The 23527-nt window shown below is 41.6% G+C and overlaps 1 protein-coding gene across 13 annotated transcripts in view; it reads right to left on the bottom strand.

Moving 5' to 3' along the window:
- FGGY (FGGY carbohydrate kinase domain containing) overlaps positions 1-23527 on the bottom strand; it is a 325709-nt gene that overhangs the window by 6269 nt on the left and 295913 nt on the right. For 12 of the 13 annotated variants that reach the window (XM_040609878.1, XM_040609879.1, XM_040609877.1 and 9 more), the window contains one exon: positions 22835-22929. In XM_040609878.1, coding sequence (XP_040465812.1) covers positions 22835-22929 — 95 coding nt within the window. Of the gene's footprint in view, positions 1-1283; positions 1483-22834; positions 22930-23527 lie in introns of all 13 variants that reach the window. The other variant, XR_005830063.1, reaches the window with a different exon arrangement.

The following is a 23527-nucleotide window of genomic DNA, read 5'->3' as shown; positions in this document are numbered from 1 at the left end:
CCGTTCACAGTAGACTGAAATGTAGGAACATTCTTCTCCACCAGATTTGTTCTGATTTACAGATTTCAGCAGGTGTAAGTACCTTCAAACTAACAGTCTGACTTTATACTTCTAAGTCCTCACAACAAAACCAGTAAATAATGTTATATGTAATAACTCTTACTGCTCTTCAGCAGCAAAGAACCTCTCTCTCACTCATCTCTATTCCACACACATAAGCTGAGACTAGCAGATGCTAACTAGCATCATTTTAAGAAGTCCAGCCACAGATATATTTGAATTTGAGGGGAAAAAATAGATTTCTTGAAATGCTGATGTTCAAGAAATACTTTTAAACTTTTCTAAGAACTGTAAGCAAGGCTGCTATTTTCTTATAGGCCTTTATTTAGGGATTACTTACTTAATAGCCTGGAGATGCAATATTCACCTTATCTATGCTTAGGGGAGTTACATGAATATATTTATGTAACACAGCCCTAGCAGAACATTACTTTTTAGTGGTATATGACTGCATGAAGAAAGCATGTGATGGACCGTATACAATATTTTTTTAGTCGTTTTTTTTCCCCCCTTAAATTTGTTTGAGTTATAGGGGCAGATCTTGGCAGCATGCACAAAGCCCAAAATCTGTAACTCAATTCTCTGTGGTATTCTGAATGGAGTGAGCCAAGTTTTAAACACATTATGGATAAATATTAGAGCTGAGCAAAAATTTCACACCTAAGACCAAAGTGTGAAAATTTGGCTTTCATTCACTTAGTGAAAAGGTGGAAAATTTCACACAAGCTTCTATTTTCCTTTTGCTCTGTTCCAGCGTAGATTTCTATGTTCATATCAAACCTCAGAGAGACAGAGAGAGAGAGTTTCTGTCTGTAAGTGAGACTACAGAGGAGGGAGAAGAGGATGGAAGGATGGAGGTCCAGCGAGCAGGACACCAGCTCAGGACTTGAGTTCGTCTGTCTTCCAGGAAAAAGTCACTGGCCTTTTGAATCTCACTATCCATAACTCAGTAACAGCGCTGGCCCATCTCAGAGGAGTTTTTTATGCAGCTGTTGAAGACTGTGACAGCAGTAGCGGGGAATCAGGCAGGTAGCTTAGAAGAAGCACAACACTATTCTACCCCTAAACCATCCAACTTCAGTTGACAGAGGCCAACTGGATGGATCCTCAGTACTGAGACAATGCAGTTTTCTAGTTCAAGCACTGAATCAGGAACCAGAAAGTTTGCAACGGACTCCCCAGGTCACTGGGACATGTAATTTACTCTCTTAATTTTCAGTTACCTCTCTCTGAAATAGGCTGCTCCTGTTATTTTCCCCCAGGTCTGGTCTAGCTTGTACACAGTTGGTAAACTCTAGGTTTGTCCCTGATTTTGTACTGTGGGTGGTAGACGGAGCTCTCAGTCCTACTGCGGCCCTTCATGCCTCATTCAAGTACGTATCGCTTGACCCGTCCTCCGCCACAGGAGCATGGTTTTCACTCCTTAGTATCAGAGACAGGAACAAATGGAAAAGAGATCACATAACAGTAGAGACAAGTGCAGATGAGGACACAGCACATCTTCTACCTCCAAAGCACCTACTTTTACTCTGCTTCAGTGACTACACTGAGTATTAGACAGGCTGTGGCCACCGTAGCTTGGCATCGCACTGAGCTTGTGCTTCAGCCAGGCTGGCCAGCCAACAGACAAAGCCATAAGAGGAGCAGCAGTGGCAACGCAGCTGCTGTGAAGGGTGGCTTGTTGTGCTAGCGATGATATTAATTACTTATTCCGCAGACCAAATTTAGAATGGGATGAGGGTCAGCTATGATTGCTACATCATCTATCAGCTGGAAACTATGTTTGGGTCTAAGCTCTAGCCACACTGCTACTAAATATAGGTTGGTTTGTTGTTGATTTGACTCTGCACTCCCCCAAGTTGCCTTTGACTATCAAATAATTAAGCAGTTTGCTTTGTGAGGGCTCCACTGCTGGCACCTCTTCGTGCCCAAAGCTGCTTGGATGCAAACTTGACAGCTTAGCAGGGGTTTCAGCTTACCCGGGCAATGGAAAGAGCCCAAGTGTTTAGCTCCTGTTTCAGTTTCACAGATTGCTGGCACTAGGTGCTGTGAATCAACAGTCTGTGGGCAGCATCTAAGCAGTCTGGGGCACGGTTTAGCCACACTTACCCTGACATAAGCTTGTATAACTTATTCATGAAGCGTATGGCCACTTTACAATGCCTGTGTAGGAAGACCCAAGGCAGCTTTAATAGGGCTAGCCCAGGTTCTGGTAAGATGGGATCACAGCAGCACGGAGGTCTGCCCAGCCTGGCCAGCAGGGTGGCCCCCACAGCCGAGCACCCGCTCTGCCTCCCCGCCGGCCCCACGCCAGGGGTGGCCATGCCACGGCTGGCAGCTTCCTTACCGGAGGGGAGGCTCCCCGACTCCACCACCAACGCCAGACCGTACAGTTCCCTCACCCCCTCCTGAGGTGGAATACATTTGTTAACCACACACAGCATCACTGTTACAATAGACTAAGAAGGTTTGTCCGTATAAACCACATGAAAATATATTGATTTAACCCACTTTTTAGACTTGGAAATGTTATGCTGACAAGTAGCGCTGTTTAACAGAAAGCAAGCTCACCTGGGAGTCGAGAGCAGATCCCAACAGCAGATCCTGACATCAGATCCAGATGCAGAGCACTGTACTACAGCTACAAGCTACATCAGCCCTACTCGTCACTGCTGGTGATGAAGTAAACTAAGCTTGGGAGCGCTGCTCCTCCACAAAACCTGGAATAAGTTATTTTGCTTCTCTGGCTCCCTTCTCACCCTCTGTTGCACTATCTATCCTAAGTTTTTTCCCCTCAATTTTAGGTGGTAAAACCTTTGGGGTAGGCAGGGCAGGTGTGTGATTCTACAGTGACCTGCACAACAAAAGAAATGAGCTGGACAGAAAGCAGGAGGAGTCCTTTGGGCAGGAGAGGGTAAAGCAGAGAAGCTGAAGAACAAGCACCCACACAGGATATCCTGACACTCCGCTGTGTACTTGACACAATATTTAGTTGAACTGCACCACTTCCTTTAAGGTGCAAAATTCAGATTTATTCAGCTGATTTCTTTTCACGTTCAAGCTGAATGTACAAGCTTTCCTTGCATTTAGTCATTGAGTTCAAACTTTTATTTGCCATCTGGCAATGGATTGGGGTTTACTGGGGGGAGGGGATAGAAAAGGGGCTTTTTTTTTTTTTTTTTTTTTTTTGCATCTGTATTTGCTTTATGAGCTATGGCTAAGGCATCATTTACACATGGGGAACTGGACTGGGTTCTCTCAATTCTTTCCATATGTTCACTTATGCTGTCAAAACATTTTTTCGATCTAATTAATCTGCACATGTCTCTCCACTTCCCCACTCGCTGGGTTTTACCATTTTGGGGGTATCTAGCTGCGATTTTGTCAGCTTCTGCCTACACTTTGCTTTAGGGTTACTCCATCAAGAAAACAAAACTATTTGCAACATTTCACTCTTCTCCATCTGCTTATTCCTCCCCTATGTCCAACACTGCCGAAGGAGAATTTCCTTTTCCCCTCACCTTTCAAATGTATTCTTTGCCATTCTCCAGCGTCTACCTGAGGTTAATGAGGGAAATCCCTGCTGTGAGTTTTGATTTGGGATTATTTTTTATCTAGTTAATTTGATGTGTGGTTTACTATAAAAAACAAAACCCACCCTGTTCCTCAGAAATATGCTTACATTTTACCCAATCTGGACTGCATTTGGGAAATTACAGTGGACAGGGGCTCATAAAAAACAAGAGACCTTTAAAAAAAAAGTCTTTCACTACTGTAAACCTGTAGAAGGTTGAGATGTTAAAGCAGAGAGTGAAACTGCACTAAAATATGAAGAAAGCCTTTCTAGTAACCTTACAGACATCCTATCTCCAACAAAAAATATCACTTAAAAGAAAAACTGGTATTTTATAGATACCCAAAGTGTGGCAGGCAGAGAGTAAAAGCTAGAAGAAATGAGAAATCGGTTAAGACTCAGAGCTGGACTGCGTAGCCGTTTCTCCTCATGAAGCACAGTCCAGGAAGACAGCTACTGTGACAGAAGGCAAATGGTTCCTTGCCATGATTGCGACAGACAAGAAGTCAGTAACCTTTCCTAACACATCGTTTCAGAAAGTATTTTTCTTTCCCAAATTAGGGGCTACAAGTGGCTCAGCTAAGTGGGAGCTGAAGCAAGGCACACTGCTCACCGCAGGGGGGTTTGACTACCTGATCTTTAAACTATTCTAGGATATGGTTCTGTGATCAGCTGATGATATTGTCCCATTTTGTTAAAAACCAGGCATCCTCTCCTCTCTGGGTCCGAAAAATCAGAGGCAGCCAGGGATGAGAAGCTACTGCTCTCATTTGCTGTTCTGCCATTACAACTGTCCTTCAAGAAGAGCGCTGCTCCTAAAAAGCACTTTAAATGCTCGATACATATCGCTACAAATTCCCTAAACCTGGGAAGCTTGGTCTGACCAATGGGACAGCCAGTCTGTTGCTAAATGTGCTCTAACACCACCAAGGGAGAATCTCAATCTGAACTGTGAAATTCCCGTAGACACAGAATTCAGAGAGACTTGTATGAGGACACTGTAACAGTCACATCCCAATAGCTGTTCTGCTCTCCTTGCTCCTAAAATGTTTGGCTGCTATCTCTCGGAGACCACTGGGAAGTGGTAAATACAGTTCTCTTTAGCATTACAGCTTCTGTGTAAGTGGGAACCTCTTCCTATGCACAAACTGTCTGTGTATTGCAATTACATTTCTTGCACAGAAAAACCTGGAGGCACCAACTTACACAAATACATTGGGAAGAAATTTTTCTCGTCGATAAAAGTCAAAAGTTACGCGCATCACTACTCTAGCTGTCAGGCCTGACATTTTTCCATACAAAAGCAAAACCAAGGGCTATTAATCCCCACCTGCCCCAGAGCCATAAAAGAGCCTTTGATTACAGCATTATTACATAACCTCTTTTAATGAGCAAATCAAACCTGCCATCCAGCATTGCCAGCAGGAATTTTTAAAGGTATCTGAGGCATCTTTTTCCTTGGGAGATCTTCTAAGAAAGCATCTGTATTCATTTGGCAAATAGAAACAGAGCACATTTTATAATTGACTGTGCCCAAAACAATAGCTGGTTCTGTCTGAAAACACACCAGTTAGAGTTAAAACTGCAGTTAGCATGTGAGTCATCAAGTGGTAGCAGAGCTTGGCTGGCTCACAGCCTGAGATCTAATATAGCACCATCCTGCCCCAGGGGTTATCTTAAAAGCTGAAATCTTGCAGAGAAGAGGACACTAGACAGTCTCCACCTTCCCACCTCCAAATTTTGGCTAGGTGGGAGGGTGGACAAGCTTGTTTATAAGCTATCCTTTTTATCTCTGGGAAAGGCAAACGCCACAAAATCCCTCCAGAGGATGTTCTCACCGTACAACACCCAGCTGGGTCACCATTCCTACTTTTACTTTGCTGTCCCATCCTGTTTCCCTCTTTCTAAGCCCCCAGTGATCTGCACCTTGTGGCTCCTATTTCCAAGCAAACCTTGCCCCTTCACTCTAATGAGAAATTTCTAACCCACTGCTCCTGAAGCGCTTACAGGGGACAGCTCTTCCCAGCACAACTTCTGTGACTGTAAGAGGGCAGTCAGACACATCGGCTCCCGAAATTTAATCTTGGACAAGTCACGCAAGCCTTCTACACCTCAGTCTCTCAGATATTCCATGGGAATCAATAACACCGCTAGATTAATATCAAACACTTAGGAGGGAAATCCAGCCAGTGCGGGACACAACTGAAGAAAAAACACTTTGTGCTTCACGATTCAGCTGATCCTAAGAATCGAGCCAATTCCTGCTGCTGAGGGTCTGTCCTTTTATTTAAAGACAGCAAGCTGAGAGAAGAGATGAATAGCAGAGACTCAAACGGCTCATGGAGCTTTTCACTTGTAGGTCACCAATCAGAACCTCAGCGAGGTCAGCGAGTGTTTGCGAGTTACCGTGGTATGCAAGCTGTTTATAGTGCCCTTTGCAAAGGGGATTTATTAGTTTCAAATTAATTTCTATTGTATGCAGTTTTCACAAAATGAAACCCTCCACTGTTACAACTTGGTCACTGTTAACCCTTTGCAAAGCTACACAAGACAAACTGCTACCACCACCTGAACAGCCTGCCTTCTAAAATCATACTTGAAGAAGTGTCCTAACTGTGAACTGAGCCTGGATGACCTCAAAGAGCCTTTCCTAGCCTTGAGTAGAGGCACAGCCATGAGAGGAAAGTTGTACTGCAGCTGCACATACTGTTCCTCGCTCGTGCATAAATCGGGAAAGGCAGAGCCCAGCTCTGCAGGCTTGTTCTTTACTCCCCACAGTGACTCTGAGCCCTCGCCGGGTCTGCTCGTTGAGAAAGATAAGTGTGTGTGCTGGCAGCAGCACAGGCCTATTCTTTGCAGAAAGTACTTTCTCAAAGAAAAAACAAAACAGAAGAAGCAAAAATGAACAACTATATCATTATCTGATGTGCTGAGATCTCAGCAGAGATCATTTCAAAGATCCATATTGTTTACAGCAGCTGATGAGTCTAACAAGTGCTGAAGCTGTGCTCTCGCTTAAAGTGCTAACATATTTACAGTTTTCAATCCTGTCCTTAGCACTTATCTGTCATTTCAAGATGAATGCTCCTTTTGTACAGGCTAATTACTTGCACGAATACTCCACTAGCTCAAAATCCCAGATTTGTTTCGCTTTTCCATTAGCAGCAATTTTTTACTTTAGAAATTGCTTAATACAGCAAATCTAAAAAAGAAAAAGAAAAAAAAAAAAAAGAAGCTGTTTTTTATTCAAAGGTATTTCTTTGGCTATGACAAGTCTAGAATAGGGGGAGGGAAAGTGAATTACTTTTATCTGATGAAAGTCCTAATTTTACCGTACAACTTTTCTAAATGCACTTACCCATTGTTCTGCTCTGGCTTGGTTATTGGGATTAGAATAATTTGTGAAGAGCTATATAAAATCAGACTTTATCAGTAACAGATCTAACTGAATTACTTGATAAGAAGTAGTTTTCTCATGCTCAACATTTTTTTCTCTATATATAGTACATCAAAAATTTGGTCGGGTCCCATCCTGCCCCCTCCTCTTCCAACAAACAGTAGGACCATGTGCAACTGAAAAGCTGTCAGTCATTTCATTTTTACAGAAGAGAAGGAATGCAGGCCATTCTACAACTGAGTAACTTAATTAAAAAAAAATACAACCCAGACACGCCAGAAAAAGGATACATTTATAACAAGGAGGTCTTATCCTGCTGAGTGTTTTACATTACATTCATTGGGTTACTGACCTGTCACAAACCAGTTTCAGATGCAAATCAAAAAATGCTCAGCAATGCAAGATGCATCTGTTGTTTCTGCTAATCCTGATCCCGCTGCAGTTAAAAAAAGGATAACATCTGATTTTCAGAAGTCTCCAGCAAGCGTCTACAACTGCAGCTTAGAAGGCTCCATACTTGAGCAAAAAGAGCACCCAGTGTCGCAGCTGCGTGCTAAATGTCTAAGTTACAGCGTTAGATGTCTAAGGCTACAAGCCTGTGAATGAAAATGCTGATCTTGAATTGGCCTTTGCTGCTCCTAAGGAACTGCCAATACAAACTGAGTGAATTTGTGTTTTAAAGGACGTGGTCTCCCATTCCTGCCCAAATATTTTCTAAAAACAAGAATTCTGCACATGAAGTGCATTTCATTGTCAATGTATAACACAACCTCTAAAAGTAATGAATGCTGTAAATATTAAAAACTGATATAACCTTCAGAGCTGTAGTAGTGTCATACTGCCTAGGCCACCTTTCATATTATATACACCGCAATGAAGATTACCACACATAATAAACTGGTTGCAGTTCTCAAGTAAGATTCTGTTTTCCCGTTCAGAAACCAAAAGATATTCCAATTACGTGCAACTGAGTTGTCTACCGGCATTTCCGTTCTTACTTAAATCTTCCAGAGCAACACCATTAGCATTAGATTTTCTTTGCACTTTTAATTCTATCACTTTTAATGTAACTATAAGACCAGCCTCTGAGGTACTTAAACACCGCTACGTCTGCTTCACAAATCAGTTGGATGAAGAACAAAGTTAAACAACTTGCCCAAAGTCACAGAGTCAGTGGCAAAGCTGGCAATAAAACCTATGTACTCCGACCCTCAAGCTAGGTAACATATATTGTTTACTCATTGCAAAATTCTGCTTTTATTTATACAGAGGTAAACTCTGAAGAGCTTGATACTATAGCGGTTTATGTCAGATTTGAACTAGTACTGCTGATGACGGGGTGTCTGCCATCACCAGGCTAAGAAGAACGACATTGGCAAATGCAGCTTTTTTTCCCCTCTGTCACTAAGAAATACTGCCCTACATTTTACATGGTATTTGTGTGACCTGTGAAGCCAGGCGATTCAGTTCTTATCTCCAGGACATTAAACAAGCCTGCTGATTTGAGGTGTCTAACATTTCTGAATGTTCGTATCTGTTCATACTTGAGGAGTTACAATACTAACAGGGATCCTGATACAGAGAAGCCCTTCTTACTTAACCCTTACTGCGAATGCTGCAGAAAAAACACTGCATGCATGGGTGGAATACATACACAATCCTCTCCAACCCAAAACCCTGTTGCTGTGTTGCAGATATAAGGCAGTATCTATCCATAGTACGCTTTCCTGCTTCCTGAGGTCACAGGCAAAAGAATGGCAAATGCCATCATTCGGACAGACTGAGAAAGTTACAAAACATAGCAAGAAACATAGATTGGAGGAGAATTAGGGAGGTAAGTTTAAAGGCAGCTGAACGAATTGCTCGCGTGAAACAGGCCCTGTGTAATTAGCCACTAGGGGGAACAAGAGTCATGCTGCTTAATTAAGGTGCAGTCACTTCGAGCAGGGCGCCCCGAGGGTTACCTTGCCCGGGGAAGCTGGCTGAACACTTTCCCTGTAAGCCTTAGAGTGGGACAAAGCTGTTCTGACCTTTGTCTGCGTTTCACTTTCCCCCTTCAGGTCTGTATAGGCCTTGGCAGAAGCAGTGAACAAGACCTGAAGGATTTACACATCTTTCATTCTAGCTGCAATTAACTAGCGCTGCACCTGAAGCACCTGGTAAAAATATTTAAACAAAAACCTGGGAGCAAAAGGGGGGAGACGAAGGATAAGGAAAGGACCAAAGGAAAGAAAAAAAAAAAAAAGGGCAAAAGAGGCAAAGCTCGATTTTTCAGACAGTGTACACTTTGATGTTGGCTCTTTCAAAGTAGAAGGGAAGAAACCCCACGTGCAGGTCATATGCAAGCTGCCTGAGAACCGCAGAGCCATGCTGTGCTGATACCGTTGGACTGAGGCAGTGGCTGGGAGGATGGCAAGGGACCTGCCCCCACTGGTGCCTGCTGACCTGCACCAACGAACCTGCATGAGAAAAACCAATGAGGCAAAAAGTAAAAGCCCCTCTCGGGCCACTTTTTCTCTGCTTCTGCTGAGGACCCAGAGCTATTCAACAGCATGGCTAGGACTGAATAACAGGCAATCTTTCCTATTACCATAAAATGACAAATAAGTAATAGTTACAGCCTGTAAACACAAGACTCAAATTAAATAGAGTTCTAAGGGGTGCACTGTAACTGGAAGCAGGATGCTCCTCCGATTAGAGCCAGCTCAGCCTAAAGAGTATCAGATGTTACTCGGGCCTTAGAAGGCCTGAGACATAAACTATGCATGTAAGAGAAAAAGAAGTCAAATGACTCATGACAGAGTTTGTTTTAATATAAATTAATTCTTCTGTCTCTTTGCTTTTAAAGACTTGCCATTTCAGATCCTGAACAGCTAACCCAGGCAGCTGGCTTCCTTAGCCAGTGTCCTTCATTTTGTGTATCAAACGCTGGCATTTGCAAACTCATATTCCTTTGGCTAAGGGAGGGCAGTTTATTTTAGCATTGTGATCAATGCCATCCTAAATATTTCCTTTTCCAATCCAAGAACACTGGCACAGCCCAATAAGCGCAGTGTGGATACGCTGTACCCACAGAACAGAGCATCACAACCCTTTACTGAAGTCCTACAGGCCTTGGGAGTGGACCTGGGGGATGCAACACTGAACAAGCTTCAAACCATCCCTTCCTCTTTGCTTTTTATTATGTGAGACACAGGTAAAGGACTGAGACATGGAAAGAGTATGGAAAGAGAGAAAGAGAACAGAAGAAAAGGAATAAAATTAAAGGGAAGAAGAGAAGAGAGAAAAGAGATGAGAAGAAGAATCAACAGTTGAGAAAAAAAGTGAAAAAAAATAAACAAAAGGGAACACAAACAAGAAAGTGGCAAGAATACAAGAAGAAAGAATAAACAACATGAGAGCGGGAGTAGAGAGAGGGAGATGGCGGGGATATTGGGGATTTAGTGCCAAAAAAGAAAAGCCCCATTTTCCACTATACCTATTTTCTTTCTCGTGCTTTTTTTACTCTCTTTCCATGCCTTGTTCTCCTCTGGGATGAGTGAAACTTCCACATCCAGAAAGCCACAAGCGTGGCATTTTGCATCTCACGGCAAATGTGCAGGCTATCCAGTGTTTCCACAGGGGCAAAGTTATACAAAGCAAATGAAAAGCAAAGCTTGCTCAGTCTGCCTTTCATGCAATGCAAGAACCATCCCTTAGATGGGACTATTGCAAAATTAAACAACCTTACAACCATGACCAGTAAATAATGAGTAATGTGCTTGTATATACAAAGCCTTTATACCAACCAGTCAAAGAAAGTGAGAATAGCTCATCACAAAAAGACCCCATTTATCAGAAGGGCTTCAAACAGCTTAGCATCTTTAGGGCCATTACTCATCTCTTTCACCTAAGCTAAGTACCAGCTGCCAACCCAGAGGATAACACATACCCAATTTATCTGCTGTAAGACACTCGAACACTGCTTCCCTCAGTCTACTCTACAGATATAGGATTCAGCACCTAAACTACTTAAAGTTAACAGAAATGAGTGATTTCATGACAACAGGTTGGAATACACTCGTCTGGGACAATTAGGCAAAAATTGTCTTACTAGACGTTTTGAAAGCAAAAGGAGTCTGACAGAAGGCTACTGGACTCAGTATTTCGCTGGATATATTCAAGGTGTTTAACTCAGTTCTGAGCTACAGGGCTGGGCAAGGAAGGGATCTTCAAAATGCAACAGATTGTCATCCCCCACCCCATGGTTTGGGGAGGGAGAGGTTGGGCTGCGCTATTGCCCAGCCCTACCCACATATTCTTGTCATGCAAAGACTCTTCAGAGGAAAAAATATTGATTAGAAGTTGTTTATTTTCCAGGGTGTTTTCCCTTGCTGGATCCCCTGCACTTCCAAAGCTCCAAAAGAAGTAACACAGTTAGATCTAACACTCCCCAGTCCGCTTAGTGAGGAGTGCATTGCCACATCACTTTTCCTTGACAAAAACAATGTGCTCCCACCAGAGCTTCCACACCACACTCCTCCCTAAAATGTCTACCTGGTAAAGGACTAGCTGGAAGCTGTGCAGAAAACAGCAACAGAAAACCCTTCATAGAATCGTAGAAGGGTTTGGGTTGGAAGGGACCTTAAATACTATGTAGTTCCAACCCTGCTGCCACTGACGGGGACACCTTCCACCAGCCCAGGCTGCTCCCAGCCCCATCCAGCCTGGCCTTGAGCACTGCCAGGGATGGGGCATCCACAGGCACTCTGGGCAACCTGTGCCAGCGCCTCGCCACCCTCACAGTAAAGAATTTCTTCCTAATATCTCACCTAAATCTACCCTCTCATACTTTGAGCAGGTGTTCACAGAACCAGGCCCTACATGGGTCAAAATGTATTTATGTACTGAAGGTCAGTAATGCTCAGGGGAATGCAACCCTTAGCAGTACTACACATTTCTTAGCTGAAAACTGCACTTGTGAAAAATGATAATCCAACTCACTTCTGCTGCTTATACACGCTTATAAGGCACAGCAAGGCACAGGCACAGTGGTTCTCCTTATTTGTGTTCTTCTAGTGTTTTTCAACCCTCATCTGGAGGAGTATCTTTGTACAAAAATCTGCAACTTATGCTTTTCTGTGCCTTGGTGGTTAGCCTTTCTGCCTGATTTCTCTCAAGAGTAACAATTATGGTCTTGCTAATCATTACATGGACACTTGTCCCAATAAAAACAAAACAGAGCCATGAAGCTATTTCATATGGATTCTCTCTACATGTCACTGTCCAATTTCTGGTATCAAACTGTGTCTCAGAAATGTTTTAAGCACAGCGGGTGCGAGAAGTTGCTTCAAAACAAGAAAGCAAGCAAGGGTTGGGAACGGTTGTTGTAAGTCTCTATGAAACCAAGGGAACGGGAACCTGTGCCTTCGCTGAACCAAGAAAGGAGGATGAGAACTGGATTCCAATTCTGAGAGTGAGGAAAGCCAGTATGCTAATAAAGCAACTGCCTTCTATCACTAATAAAACTAATAAAGGTGACAGGATCTCTCCTCTACCATTTCAAATCCCTGGTTACATGAAAGGGAATAAAGAAAAACATCTTTACTGTTAACCACAATAAAATTAAATGTATTGGAAACACCTAGATAGTACACAGAGTCTTGTTAAACTATACAGATAGGGCAAATTTTGAGAAACAAGCCCCTCTAGGCATCTTTAGGAGAAAGGACAACACAGTACATGTAAGTTATAAAACTTCTTAAAATATAGGGGTGACAAAAGTATGTTCTAGTACAAACTACTGGCATCAAATCCCACAACTAAATGATCGTTCTGTCCTTCAAAAAATTTATTGTGAAAAAACCTCAAGCATTTCAGACAGCTAGTGCTGTGACTCTACATGCTTGTGCTTTGCCACAGAACAGTCTGATCCCCTGTGCTGACATAGCAAGAGTGCAAATCCCTGATGGAAAATTAATCTCACAATGTAGCCAGATTGAGTTTCCAATTCTCCAGTGCATAACTTGAAGGTTGTTCTGCTCAGCTACTGAAGAGGTGAGGGCAGAGAGACTTTAACTTGTTTGACATCCTGAACATCATTTAAGCAAGACACGCTCTGAAAGGGACCTTACTGGCTACTGACAGTCACAACAGATCCACAGTATCCTCCTTTGTACTCATCCTTCCTGTAAAATATTGCTATCACACTTTTCCCTGCTTAAATGGCCTGGACAGAAGGGGAGTCCAAGGTCCAAATGACTTCAGCTCTGTCTCTGAATATGCGGGTAAAATCTGTCCTTAAAATAGAAAGGAGATGGATCACAGTATATTTTAAAGTACGTATCTCTCTCCTATAAAGACACATTTATGGTTTCCTCATATTTATGGTTTTCCTCAAGAAAAGCCAGGGCCAGCAAGCTAAAAAACCTGTAAGGTTGTGATATTATTAACCTTCTTCTACAAGATGATCTTAGTCTTAGTATGCTTGAAAAAAAAAATCAACTAATTGTACATCTCCTCAGACAAACCCCACCATGGTCATTTCATGGTTTGTTACAAAAATACACAGCAGCAGAACCTGAACTATTCTAGGCAGCATGTTTTCTCCTGCTTGCCAGGTCTTGGGCTTACTGACAGATGAGAAGAATACCATTGGTTTAGTAGGAGTCTCGACTTCTGCAGATTAACAAAACATCAGCTGATGTCAGTTTATTAAAAGCTAAAAGACACAACAATATGTCTTAAACCCACAGACAGAAGAGATTATATTTACCTACATACAGTTGCTTCTAACGTGTTAATCGGGTATGTGCGTGCAAGACAGAGAATTCAGGTTAAGTCAATGGAGCTATGCCAGTGCACAAAGCCGGCTACACCTTCAGCATAAAGACAGAGGATTAAATAGATAGGTTTCATCATTTGAGCGTCTGAGATGGCTTCATTACCTTTTCAGTCCATCCTCATAAATGTGGAAGAAAAAGTAATAAAATCTTTATCACCACTATCAGACAGAATTAATAAACAGGTAAGTCACATTGATATCTCAACACACCGTGCCCCTTCTCCTTCCACCGACGACCAAATAAAAGGCCAGCTTTTATTTAATTTCATCACTGTATTTCATTAAACCACCTACTTTTAGAAAAATAATATGGCACACCTTTAAGTACTGGATTTCTGAGATTGTCGCCCCCGATGTTAGTACTTCTGTGCCAAATACTCAGCTAACGTAAATGGGTAGTTCTGTTACACCAATATAGCACACTGAATTACTGCAGCTGCCTTTCCTTGGCATTAAAGAGTTACTGAGAAATTCCAAATCTGAACATTTGTGCGCTGGATGACATTTAAAATGGAGCTTGCTAAGTTTCCACAAAAGGACAGCACTTAACAAAAGACACCATCTATTGTATCCTATTACCTACAGCATCCACAGCTTGTTTCCGAACGGGTAATAATATGAACGAATTGCAAGAGCTCTAATAGCCTTTTATCATTTCAAGATGTGTCATCTACCAGTGAACTGTGTATCAGATTCCTGTTCGGGCTCTGCTCCAGCACAGTACTTCAGCACATGGGCAGTCCTGCTTATCTTCAGCTGAGCTTCTTGCCTGCTTGAAGGTTTGATGATGTACCTAAGTGCTCGACTGGATCAGGGCACTGGAGTAAACCGGTGTCACTCCTCTGAAATCCTGGAGCAATACTGACTTACATCAACTGAGGATTTTGCATTATGATTATGGACTAAAATCATCTGTCATTTCAGTAGCTGTATGACCTGCTACAACAAACTTTGACATTTTCTTAGACAAGTTTTTACCTGTAATAATTTCAAGTGATATAAACCGACTACAAATCATCTAGTCTGACAACGAACCAAACGCTACTGTACAGCACGCACTGATCTGATAATACATCAAATGTATGACAACATATAGCGTTAGACATTGCGCTCCACCAAGAACATTTAACAGCAACAGAGTTATTTCTCTCAACTCCAATATAAAAGGCAGCCAGCAGGATGATATCAAATGATGGCAGCTCTGCTTCTCATAAAAGGACCTTGGGGACTCCAAGGAGATTTGTGTATCTGCACTTCAACAGCACAGCAATGTGGAAATGTTAAAGTTAGTAAAGCAAACAGTCCTCAAATGAGAAGGGCAACAGATGTCAACCAGTATCACATGTCAGTAAACAGCAACAAGACAGAGGGTACTTTTCTTAGCACTTTTGTGAAAGCATCGTGCTATCAGCTACAGCCACATCTCAGCTGTTTGACCCTCGAAGTGGTGGTGCTTGGGTGTGTGATTAACTCCCACCAAGAGAGGATCTCCAAACATATTGAAAGACTGTCCACTAAAGTCAGCTGAAAGACAGTAGAAATGCTTCTGTATATTTATTGTGGCTTGAAAAGTGAAAAAAAAATTATAAAAAAAAAAATCACACTCTCAAACTGATTGAAAGCTCATTCTGTACTTGGCAGAGACAGACAAGCATTTATATTTCTCAGCTTTAATACAGAAGGATCATCCTTAGGGCAAAAGAGTAGTTGTGATTCATCTGCTTTTTACCCTTACAGCAAAGACTTCTGACAGTAAGGCCAAAACATGCTAACTAAAAAGGCACTCTTTGTACCATAAACACTAGGCCACAAGGAACTGGACAGTGGCCATCAAATCACTGCCTTTTAATTTTTCTCTCTCATCTATATTTCTCTAAAGATTTCTGGTAAGAAGGCAGCTGACTCTATACAAAAGCCAGAGGCATTGCCAGTATCTTGGTGGTTTCATGCATGCCATATTGAATCTAACTTTATTACACAAGGAAAAAAAAAAAAAAACAAACCCTTTCAATTAGGCAAAGATGTATTTCAGTGTCAAAACACCAGGGAAAGAGGTAAAGGGATAGAGTTCTACTGCCGAGTCACTGCTTTGAGTCCAGGCCTGGTCACCTCCAGTGTGCTCCAGAGCCATCGAACACCTTAGCTGCTCACATGGAAAAGAGTTTGGCTCTCCTCCAGCGGTGGAGTCCACATCATGAGCTGTCTGAGACATCCCTTGGTAACTTTGCTGCCAGTCATGAGAGAACGACAACTGAACAGACTGTGAAGGTTCAGCTCTCTCCACCATTAGAATACACTAACTGTAGATATATAAGCTATGCACTGAACTGAAAGTCACTTTTGTCTGGAGCGCATGTCCTGTCAATTGAGACCGATCGGATACAATCCTGGAAGGAATTTTTTACAAAATCACTTAGATGAAGAGGCCATACCCAGCCAACACACTACTCTGAAAGGGAAGAGCTGTCTCCTAGCCTTGCCCATGGATGGTCTCCACTAAACCTTGGGCTCAAGCTCTACACATACAAATCTGGAGCTTTTGAAGAAAAGGAAGGCAAGATCACAGCCCCTTAACACACTCCTTGTATGAAGCACAGTGCCTAAGAACAACCATCTCCTTCCTCTGCTTCTCCCAAATCCTCTGATTAAGCGAACAGGAGAAAAAAAACCATCCCAACACAGCAGGAAGGCCTTTACTAAAAGGTGCATTAATTGGGTAAAGCAAGCCAGCAAGATGATTAATTTGCTGCTCTCCTTCAACATTATGTTTACACAAGTTGATTATAGCACTTAATTACTAATTCACCCTGCTCAAAAACAAGAGTGCTTTAAATTTTTAATGAGATGAGGGAAGGCAACATTCCCTAACTCAACAGGGAGAAGTAATTTTATTTCCTCTTTTGATTTCCCAAGTTATTACCATTTCTAAGGAAAAAACTATCCCCTCCCTGATCTTTCACTCATTTCTTGCTTTTGAAAATATGGAAATCAACAAGACACTTGTATTAATTTCAGTCCATGACCTGACAGGTAATGCTTTGGAAGAGGAATAGAGGATCAGATCTTCAACTGAAGCATGTCCATTGAAAGAAGTGAAACAAAATTACACCAGAGACTGCCCAATCCAGAAATGGAAATAGCCTGATCCCCTCCAGTTCTGTCAGCAAAAATGTTGAGTATGTCCCAGCACTATTTCTGGGTGTTCTTCTGCAATGCTGTCTATTCACAATTGCCAGTTGGTCCATTACCAAGGCTGTGGACTAGCTGTTGCACTGAAGAACGTTACATTCATGGTAGTCCGTAACATTTTCATTGTTAAGAGGCGAACACGCTGCATATTGTATGTTCTTCCTGGCTGATCTTTATAAAACTTGTGTCATCTGTGGGTTTTGTTATTCGATGTTATCCTCTACGCTACACCACCCAACAACTTCCTTAGACAGCTGAGAGGAGAACTCCATTAAACGAAGCATAACCAAGCAGTGCAGAAACAAAGCTTTTGCGAGTTCCTTGAGTTCAGATTTGTCAGTGATTCACCTCCCCTGCACCACCATCATTTCAGACCCCTGTCCACAATACATCTCCCTCACAGCTATGGACTTTGCCTGTTACTTGAAGACAAGCCAGGTGACCATGATCCACATAGCTTCTAGGGCTGCTTCCAGGGATGCAAATTGTACCTAAGGGGTACTTCACTTGCTCAGTGCTACTGCTGCTAAATGATTCAACTAATCCACATCAGGTAATGACCTAACACCCCCTTCTACAGAATCTGGCTCATTTTTATACACCTCCAATCTGCTTTCATTGTTTTTCAATGAAAAAGCTTTTAGCTATCTTTTTGCAGGATATGCCACCAACTTGCACGACAATCAAAACTAACAAAGACAAGACTACACCTCCCTTAAAAGTCAATTTTACGCCTGAAAAATCTCGTAGTCATGTAGACTCTAATTTCTAGCTCAATGTTTTAGACCAGAAATGATTACAGAAAGCTGACTGCAGAAAGTTACCAGTAAAAGCTATTATAATAAATCATACAGTTTCGTCTCTTCCATATCAGCTAGTAACAATGACACGCACATTAATACAGCAAATCCAAAATAAATCTGGTAATCTGGTTTCATACAGGTAATTTTATTAATTGCTTTAATATGCAATTAAGGAATAGTCAGTGGGCTGCAGGTTTTTATAAGGCAATAATCCTGTTCCCTCGTGTACGGCTTTGTCCCAAAGAGTAGGCTATCCAAAAAAAAAAAAAAAAAAAAAAAGAGCTGGATGCCTGCCAAATCAAACAGCACCTTCTTCCCATTTTCAATTACATACAAGTGAGGCAGAGTAACAAGGATATACTGGAAACTTTGACATTTATTTATTGAACATTTTTACTGAGAAGGAATTGCTGGCTTGCTAAACCGGAAACTATATTTTTACTACAGAAACAATCACATAGAAAACCAGGATCCTGCTGCTCAGCATGAAAAGAACAGCTAGAGCCAATAAATGGACCCATCTAAGCCAGCAACGTTAAGGTTATTTCATTCAATGCAGCACATATTTCAAAAATCCAAAACCCCAAAATACAGTGTATACATCAAAAATCCTTATGTCATACTATGTTACACAGCACCGTCTGCTGTGACCCGGCCAGGCTGTGTTACAGCCTATAGGTACAACAATCAAGACACAAAAAAATCACTCAAAGAAAAAGGGTGTAGCATTTGTAGGGGCAAATTAAAAGATAAGCCAAATTGCAAGAGAAAATTCAGATTTTCTCCCCTTTCTGGAGATTCTGGAGACTAAAAACACCAAAAGATGAAACGGGGAAGAACTCGCCACACTGCATGTTCTTTTTTCTTTTTGGATAGACCAATTGTTTTAATTCAGTTTTACCACAGAGGAGAAAAATGCAGGGAGAGTAAATGAAGAGGAAAATGGGGAAGTCAACATTCTTTGAAGAAACAACATATGGTGACCAGGCATGAGAGATGGAGGTTATAAATCTTTCCTTGATAGAATTACCTAAAGATGAAATTGCAGCTTCAAGGGGCTTGAGCTTTTAAACCCACACTAGAATCTAGCAAATTAACCTGTATGGTTACAAATTTTGCAATAACTTTCATTTCCAATGCTTCTCAGTGAAGGCTCAGCATACTGAGAATTTTGGTATTAATACAGATGTGGTCAATAGAAAGCATGAAAACCTTTACCCCACAAATCACTCAAAATATGCACAAAAAGATGAATATTAAGAATTAGAACAAAATGCTGCATCCTGCAAATAGTCACTGCTGTAGTATAGAAAGGGAAAAGAGACGGGAGATAGGTTGGTGCTTGCTTCTTTGTGAGAAGAAACCTGTTTAGGGATACCAAAGGAGAGAGGAAAAGCTCTTTAGTGCTCCAGCCACTGTGAGCAACCGCCCACCCAAGTGAAGGCTAAGAATCCTGTTGCCTTGTGCACTCTTCGGCCTGGGTTCACCATAGAGCGGTACCCTGGTGAGCAAGCTGCCCGTCCTTGTAAAAACTGTCCTCTGAAGCAGATGCCTCCCCATTTCAAGTAACGCATTTCCAGTAATGCAACACCATAAGACTAAGCATCAGGAAAGTGTATACAGGGGTACGACAGCAACCACCACAGCCACATACTTTACCCCTAAGGAAATACCATCCAAATCCAATGCATTTCTTAACTGTTAAGCTAAATAAAACTTAACTCTAGTTATTACATAAGGTACCCTACAGTTGGGTCTTCCCTAGGTGACCCATCTTTTCTTTCCTCTATGGAAAAGTAATGCCTTGGTAGATATGAAGGATCTTGTCTGTGTGTCCTGATTCTGTGAGTGAAGAACCAGCTGCCAGAGCAGTGGCTCTGACCCGGCAGCCCCATACCCAACCCCCTACAGTGACAGAACACACAAGCAGGGCAGCTCTTCACACATAATGCACATTACACCCCAAAGCCAGCCCTGCTCCACAGACTCCCCACAGCATCCCTCACTGTGCACACAGCACACGGGCACATACGTCCTAGGAGATCCCCTGGCAGAAGCCTGGCAGCACTACTGCTGTTGCTTCTCACTAGTGGGTTTCACATGTCTGTTCAGCAGCCAGTCCTTTTGTCAGTAGAGCACGTTAAACCCAGACTAAGATTATCAGAAGTGATTTTGAGGGATCCTGGCTTTGCATGCTGTTTCCAAGCTGTCCTACAGATGCATGAGTCTTAGAAAACGAAAAACAGCCAACCCATGAAAACCTGATAGCTTTTAAGTGTTTTGATTTTGATGTTGAGTCGAAGTGTCCAAAAATCATTCTGAGAAATGTGACCAGTCACTGGGACAAATATAATAAAAATTCCCCTTCAAACAACCACAGACATAAGGAAAGAGATTATGGGTAAATAACCCACAATTTTCTCCTTTACTATTAGACTGAGCAAGCAAAGAGCTTTGGAAAGCACAATAATTAAGCACAAACCATCTATTAGAGGACAGGTAACAACCTTTACTATTTGCAGACTACAACAATGCTGAGTGTTTGCAGCAGCGCCTCTAAGGAAGGTTTGCTTTGGAAGATGCATTAGAAAAATAATAAGAGAAGAGAAGTCTATGGAACCACAATGCTAAACATGCATTTACACCTCCTTGCCCCCAAAAAGACTTTCATTAAATTTCTTGTTTCTTGAGCAGATGTAGCTGAATTCTTTTAAAAATATTTTTTATATAATTGTACATATTTGCTGCATGATACAACTGGTATTGCCATAGGTGGCACCTCTTTAATGCCAATCTTCTGAACACACACTAAGCCAAAACACTTTGCAGGTGGTTTCTTCACACTGCAGCGATGTTGTGGCATCCTGGATAGGATTCAGGGCCTCACCTGGCTCCCGGTGATCACCACAGGCAGTATGATGGAAAGACACATGCTACAAATGCCCAGTGGGATGTATAACAGCAGTAGTTTCCAAACTACTTTCCCCTTTTCCATTTCAGTGATATCCCAGGGAAGCTCGCAGGCTTGACCTGTAGCTCAGTGAAACAAAAGGCAATTCTCCTGCTGACTAGCAAGCCCTGGAACCAGACCTTACACAAATAGCTGCTGAAGCACTGAAAAAGCCAGAGGCTGCCTTTGGGAAACCAGACTCCCTATGCAGTGCTGAGGCATTGCATTGCAACTTGCATTTATTCTTTTTCTTTATGTACTGGTATTAACTTACTTGGTTCAAGCAGAAATGGAAAGGGAGCATAAGGAAGTCCAGCTCCCAACAGCCACAGGTAAGCCCTTAGGAGAAGTTTACTCCAGGACAGGAACCTGCACTGTACTTACGACAAACCAAAAGCTATTCCCATAACCAAAGAGGCAGGTACCTCCTGACATACTGTAACAGTAAAAGAGCAAACACCTTTTAAATTACAAAGTCTGTGACGTGGCTCGCTCAAAGGACCTAGTTTCACTGAAGAAGACTTCTGAAGAAGTGTGCTACAGAGACTGACATATATGTACATATGGATAAAATATATTTATCTGCTCTGACATTATTGGATAAGCTTCTGAAATATTTCTATATATAAGGGCAGGGTTACAAACTAAAGGTAAACGAATACACCAAAATTATATAAAAACACATCACGGAAAATCTCACATTAAATTTTTCTAATGGTTATGAAGACAGACTTAATAAAAAAAGTTTTGCGATGTTCGGTTGTTGCACAGTAGTGGAAACATCTTAAACTTGGAATGAAGTACCTACATATTTGAAGGCAGAACATTAACAGAAGAATTAAATATGAAGTCCTGTTACCAGAAGTTGCTACTGAAATTACATTTTTCAAAATAAGTTCTCCTTACAAGCACTTATATCATTAAATACATATATATATATGTATGTGTGTATATATATATATATAGTACTATACGTATTTGTTGCAATGGGATTCATTTTAATGGAAAAAATTCTTATGGAAGGAAGCTGCTCTTCCTGCTAACCTACATAGCACTGCAGAATAGTCACATTTGGAAATTTCACATTTGGAAAAACGCCAAATATGACCCAGTTCCTCAGCTTATGTTGAGCTTTTTATTGATTCCAGTGGAATTGCATCAACTTAACTAGGTCAAGAAGCTGACCTCCCTATTCAGAAAATATATTCAGATAAGTTTTTGTGCAAAATTTTATCTACAAATTTCTCTGCTGGATGTTAGTGTACCTAGGGACCATCTTGATAAATAATTCTGTCCAACTGGATGCAGTGTACTGCTCAGTGCCCTTGTGTAGCATGAGGAGATGCTTTCCTTATACTAGAGGAATTGCCGGGTGGGAAAACAGATAGGATTTTGGGCATTCAGACCTTTGGGTTTCTGTATACTACTGTTGTTTGTAAGAATGCAGCCAAGTCGTGCTTTGGCTGACCCACTGAACATAAAAGCCTTACTGCTACTTTTACAACTGTTAGTGGACAGAAATAACATGAATAAACATGAAGTTCCATCCTCATTATTACCCCTGCATTCACTGTGGGCAAGACAAGAGGTATAGGTGTGTCATTTTTTACTGCATAAATAGTGCTGTGCTGTTTCTTATGTTTAACATCCCTCAATACGCAGAAAGGAAAGTAGGACAAATGTAACTGAGATGAAAGTGTGAACTTCTTGCAGGATCAGAGCCTTGCCAAATTCTTTTTTTTGTCTGTAAAATTACATGGCCTAACTTCATAGACAGCAGCTTCTACCTGCATCTACCTGCATGTCCCTACAGTCAAAAGACAAATGAATCTTCAATACACCTAAATGACACAGGGAGTAAAAAAGAGGGTGGAAGGAAAGCGATGCTGGCTCTTGTCCGGCTGTGCAGAAGGTACAAACTTTTCCACTGGAATTAAAGCCTGCGCATGGTGCCAAATGACAAAGTGTAAAATGCATTAGAACTAAAACAAACAAAAAAACCAAAACCACCACCACCAACAACAAAGGTACTGCATACCTGTATAGATGCAAAATCCCCAGAAGCACAAGCTCCAAGAACAGCAGCACCCACCAAAACAGACTCCACTTCTTTCGACAGGACAACAGGCTTGCCTATGCAAGAAAAAGCCATGCCTCTGTTAAGAAGAATACAGCAGTACTGCACTAGCGGCACACTAAACAATTAAAGCAAAAAAGACAAAGAAAAGAAGAATTAAAAAGGACTTGAAAACCACATTCGCAACTCCATTCCGAGCTACAGTCTACTGTAGATTAATGCAAATTTCTCTGCTCTGTGGTTCCAGGCTCCACGAAAAATGCAGAATTTAAATAAAACAATTTCAGCAAAATATTAATGCAGAACACAAAGCGTATAAAGAACAACCCCCCAGATGTTTGACACTGGCTATTCATCTCAAAGAGCTTGGTATAAACCTGTTACCCACACCCTCCAAACCCACGTGCCTATTAAAAGTTGACCTCGAGGGGAAAACAGGGTGGTATCCTTTTTGTTTCTTTTGCAACGGACAAAAAGAAAGATTGTTTGTGTTTGTTTTTAACTACATAGCCAACAAAGCCAGTCTGGTTTTGCTGGAAGACATGAAAATATGACTTAGTAAACTTTCACAAGCTATGTATGAAATAATAAAAGAAATCTTCTTCCAAATTGTGCAAAATACTTGAAAACAAAATTAAAACACTGGAAAAACAA

This window comes from Falco naumanni, chromosome 11 (genome assembly GCF_017639655.2).
Source record: "Falco naumanni isolate bFalNau1 chromosome 11, bFalNau1.pat, whole genome shotgun sequence".
Classification (NCBI taxonomy): domain Eukaryota; kingdom Metazoa; phylum Chordata; class Aves; order Falconiformes; family Falconidae; genus Falco; species Falco naumanni.
Note: the sequence above shows the minus strand (reverse complement) of the source record. Positions and strands in the feature narration are given on the sequence as shown.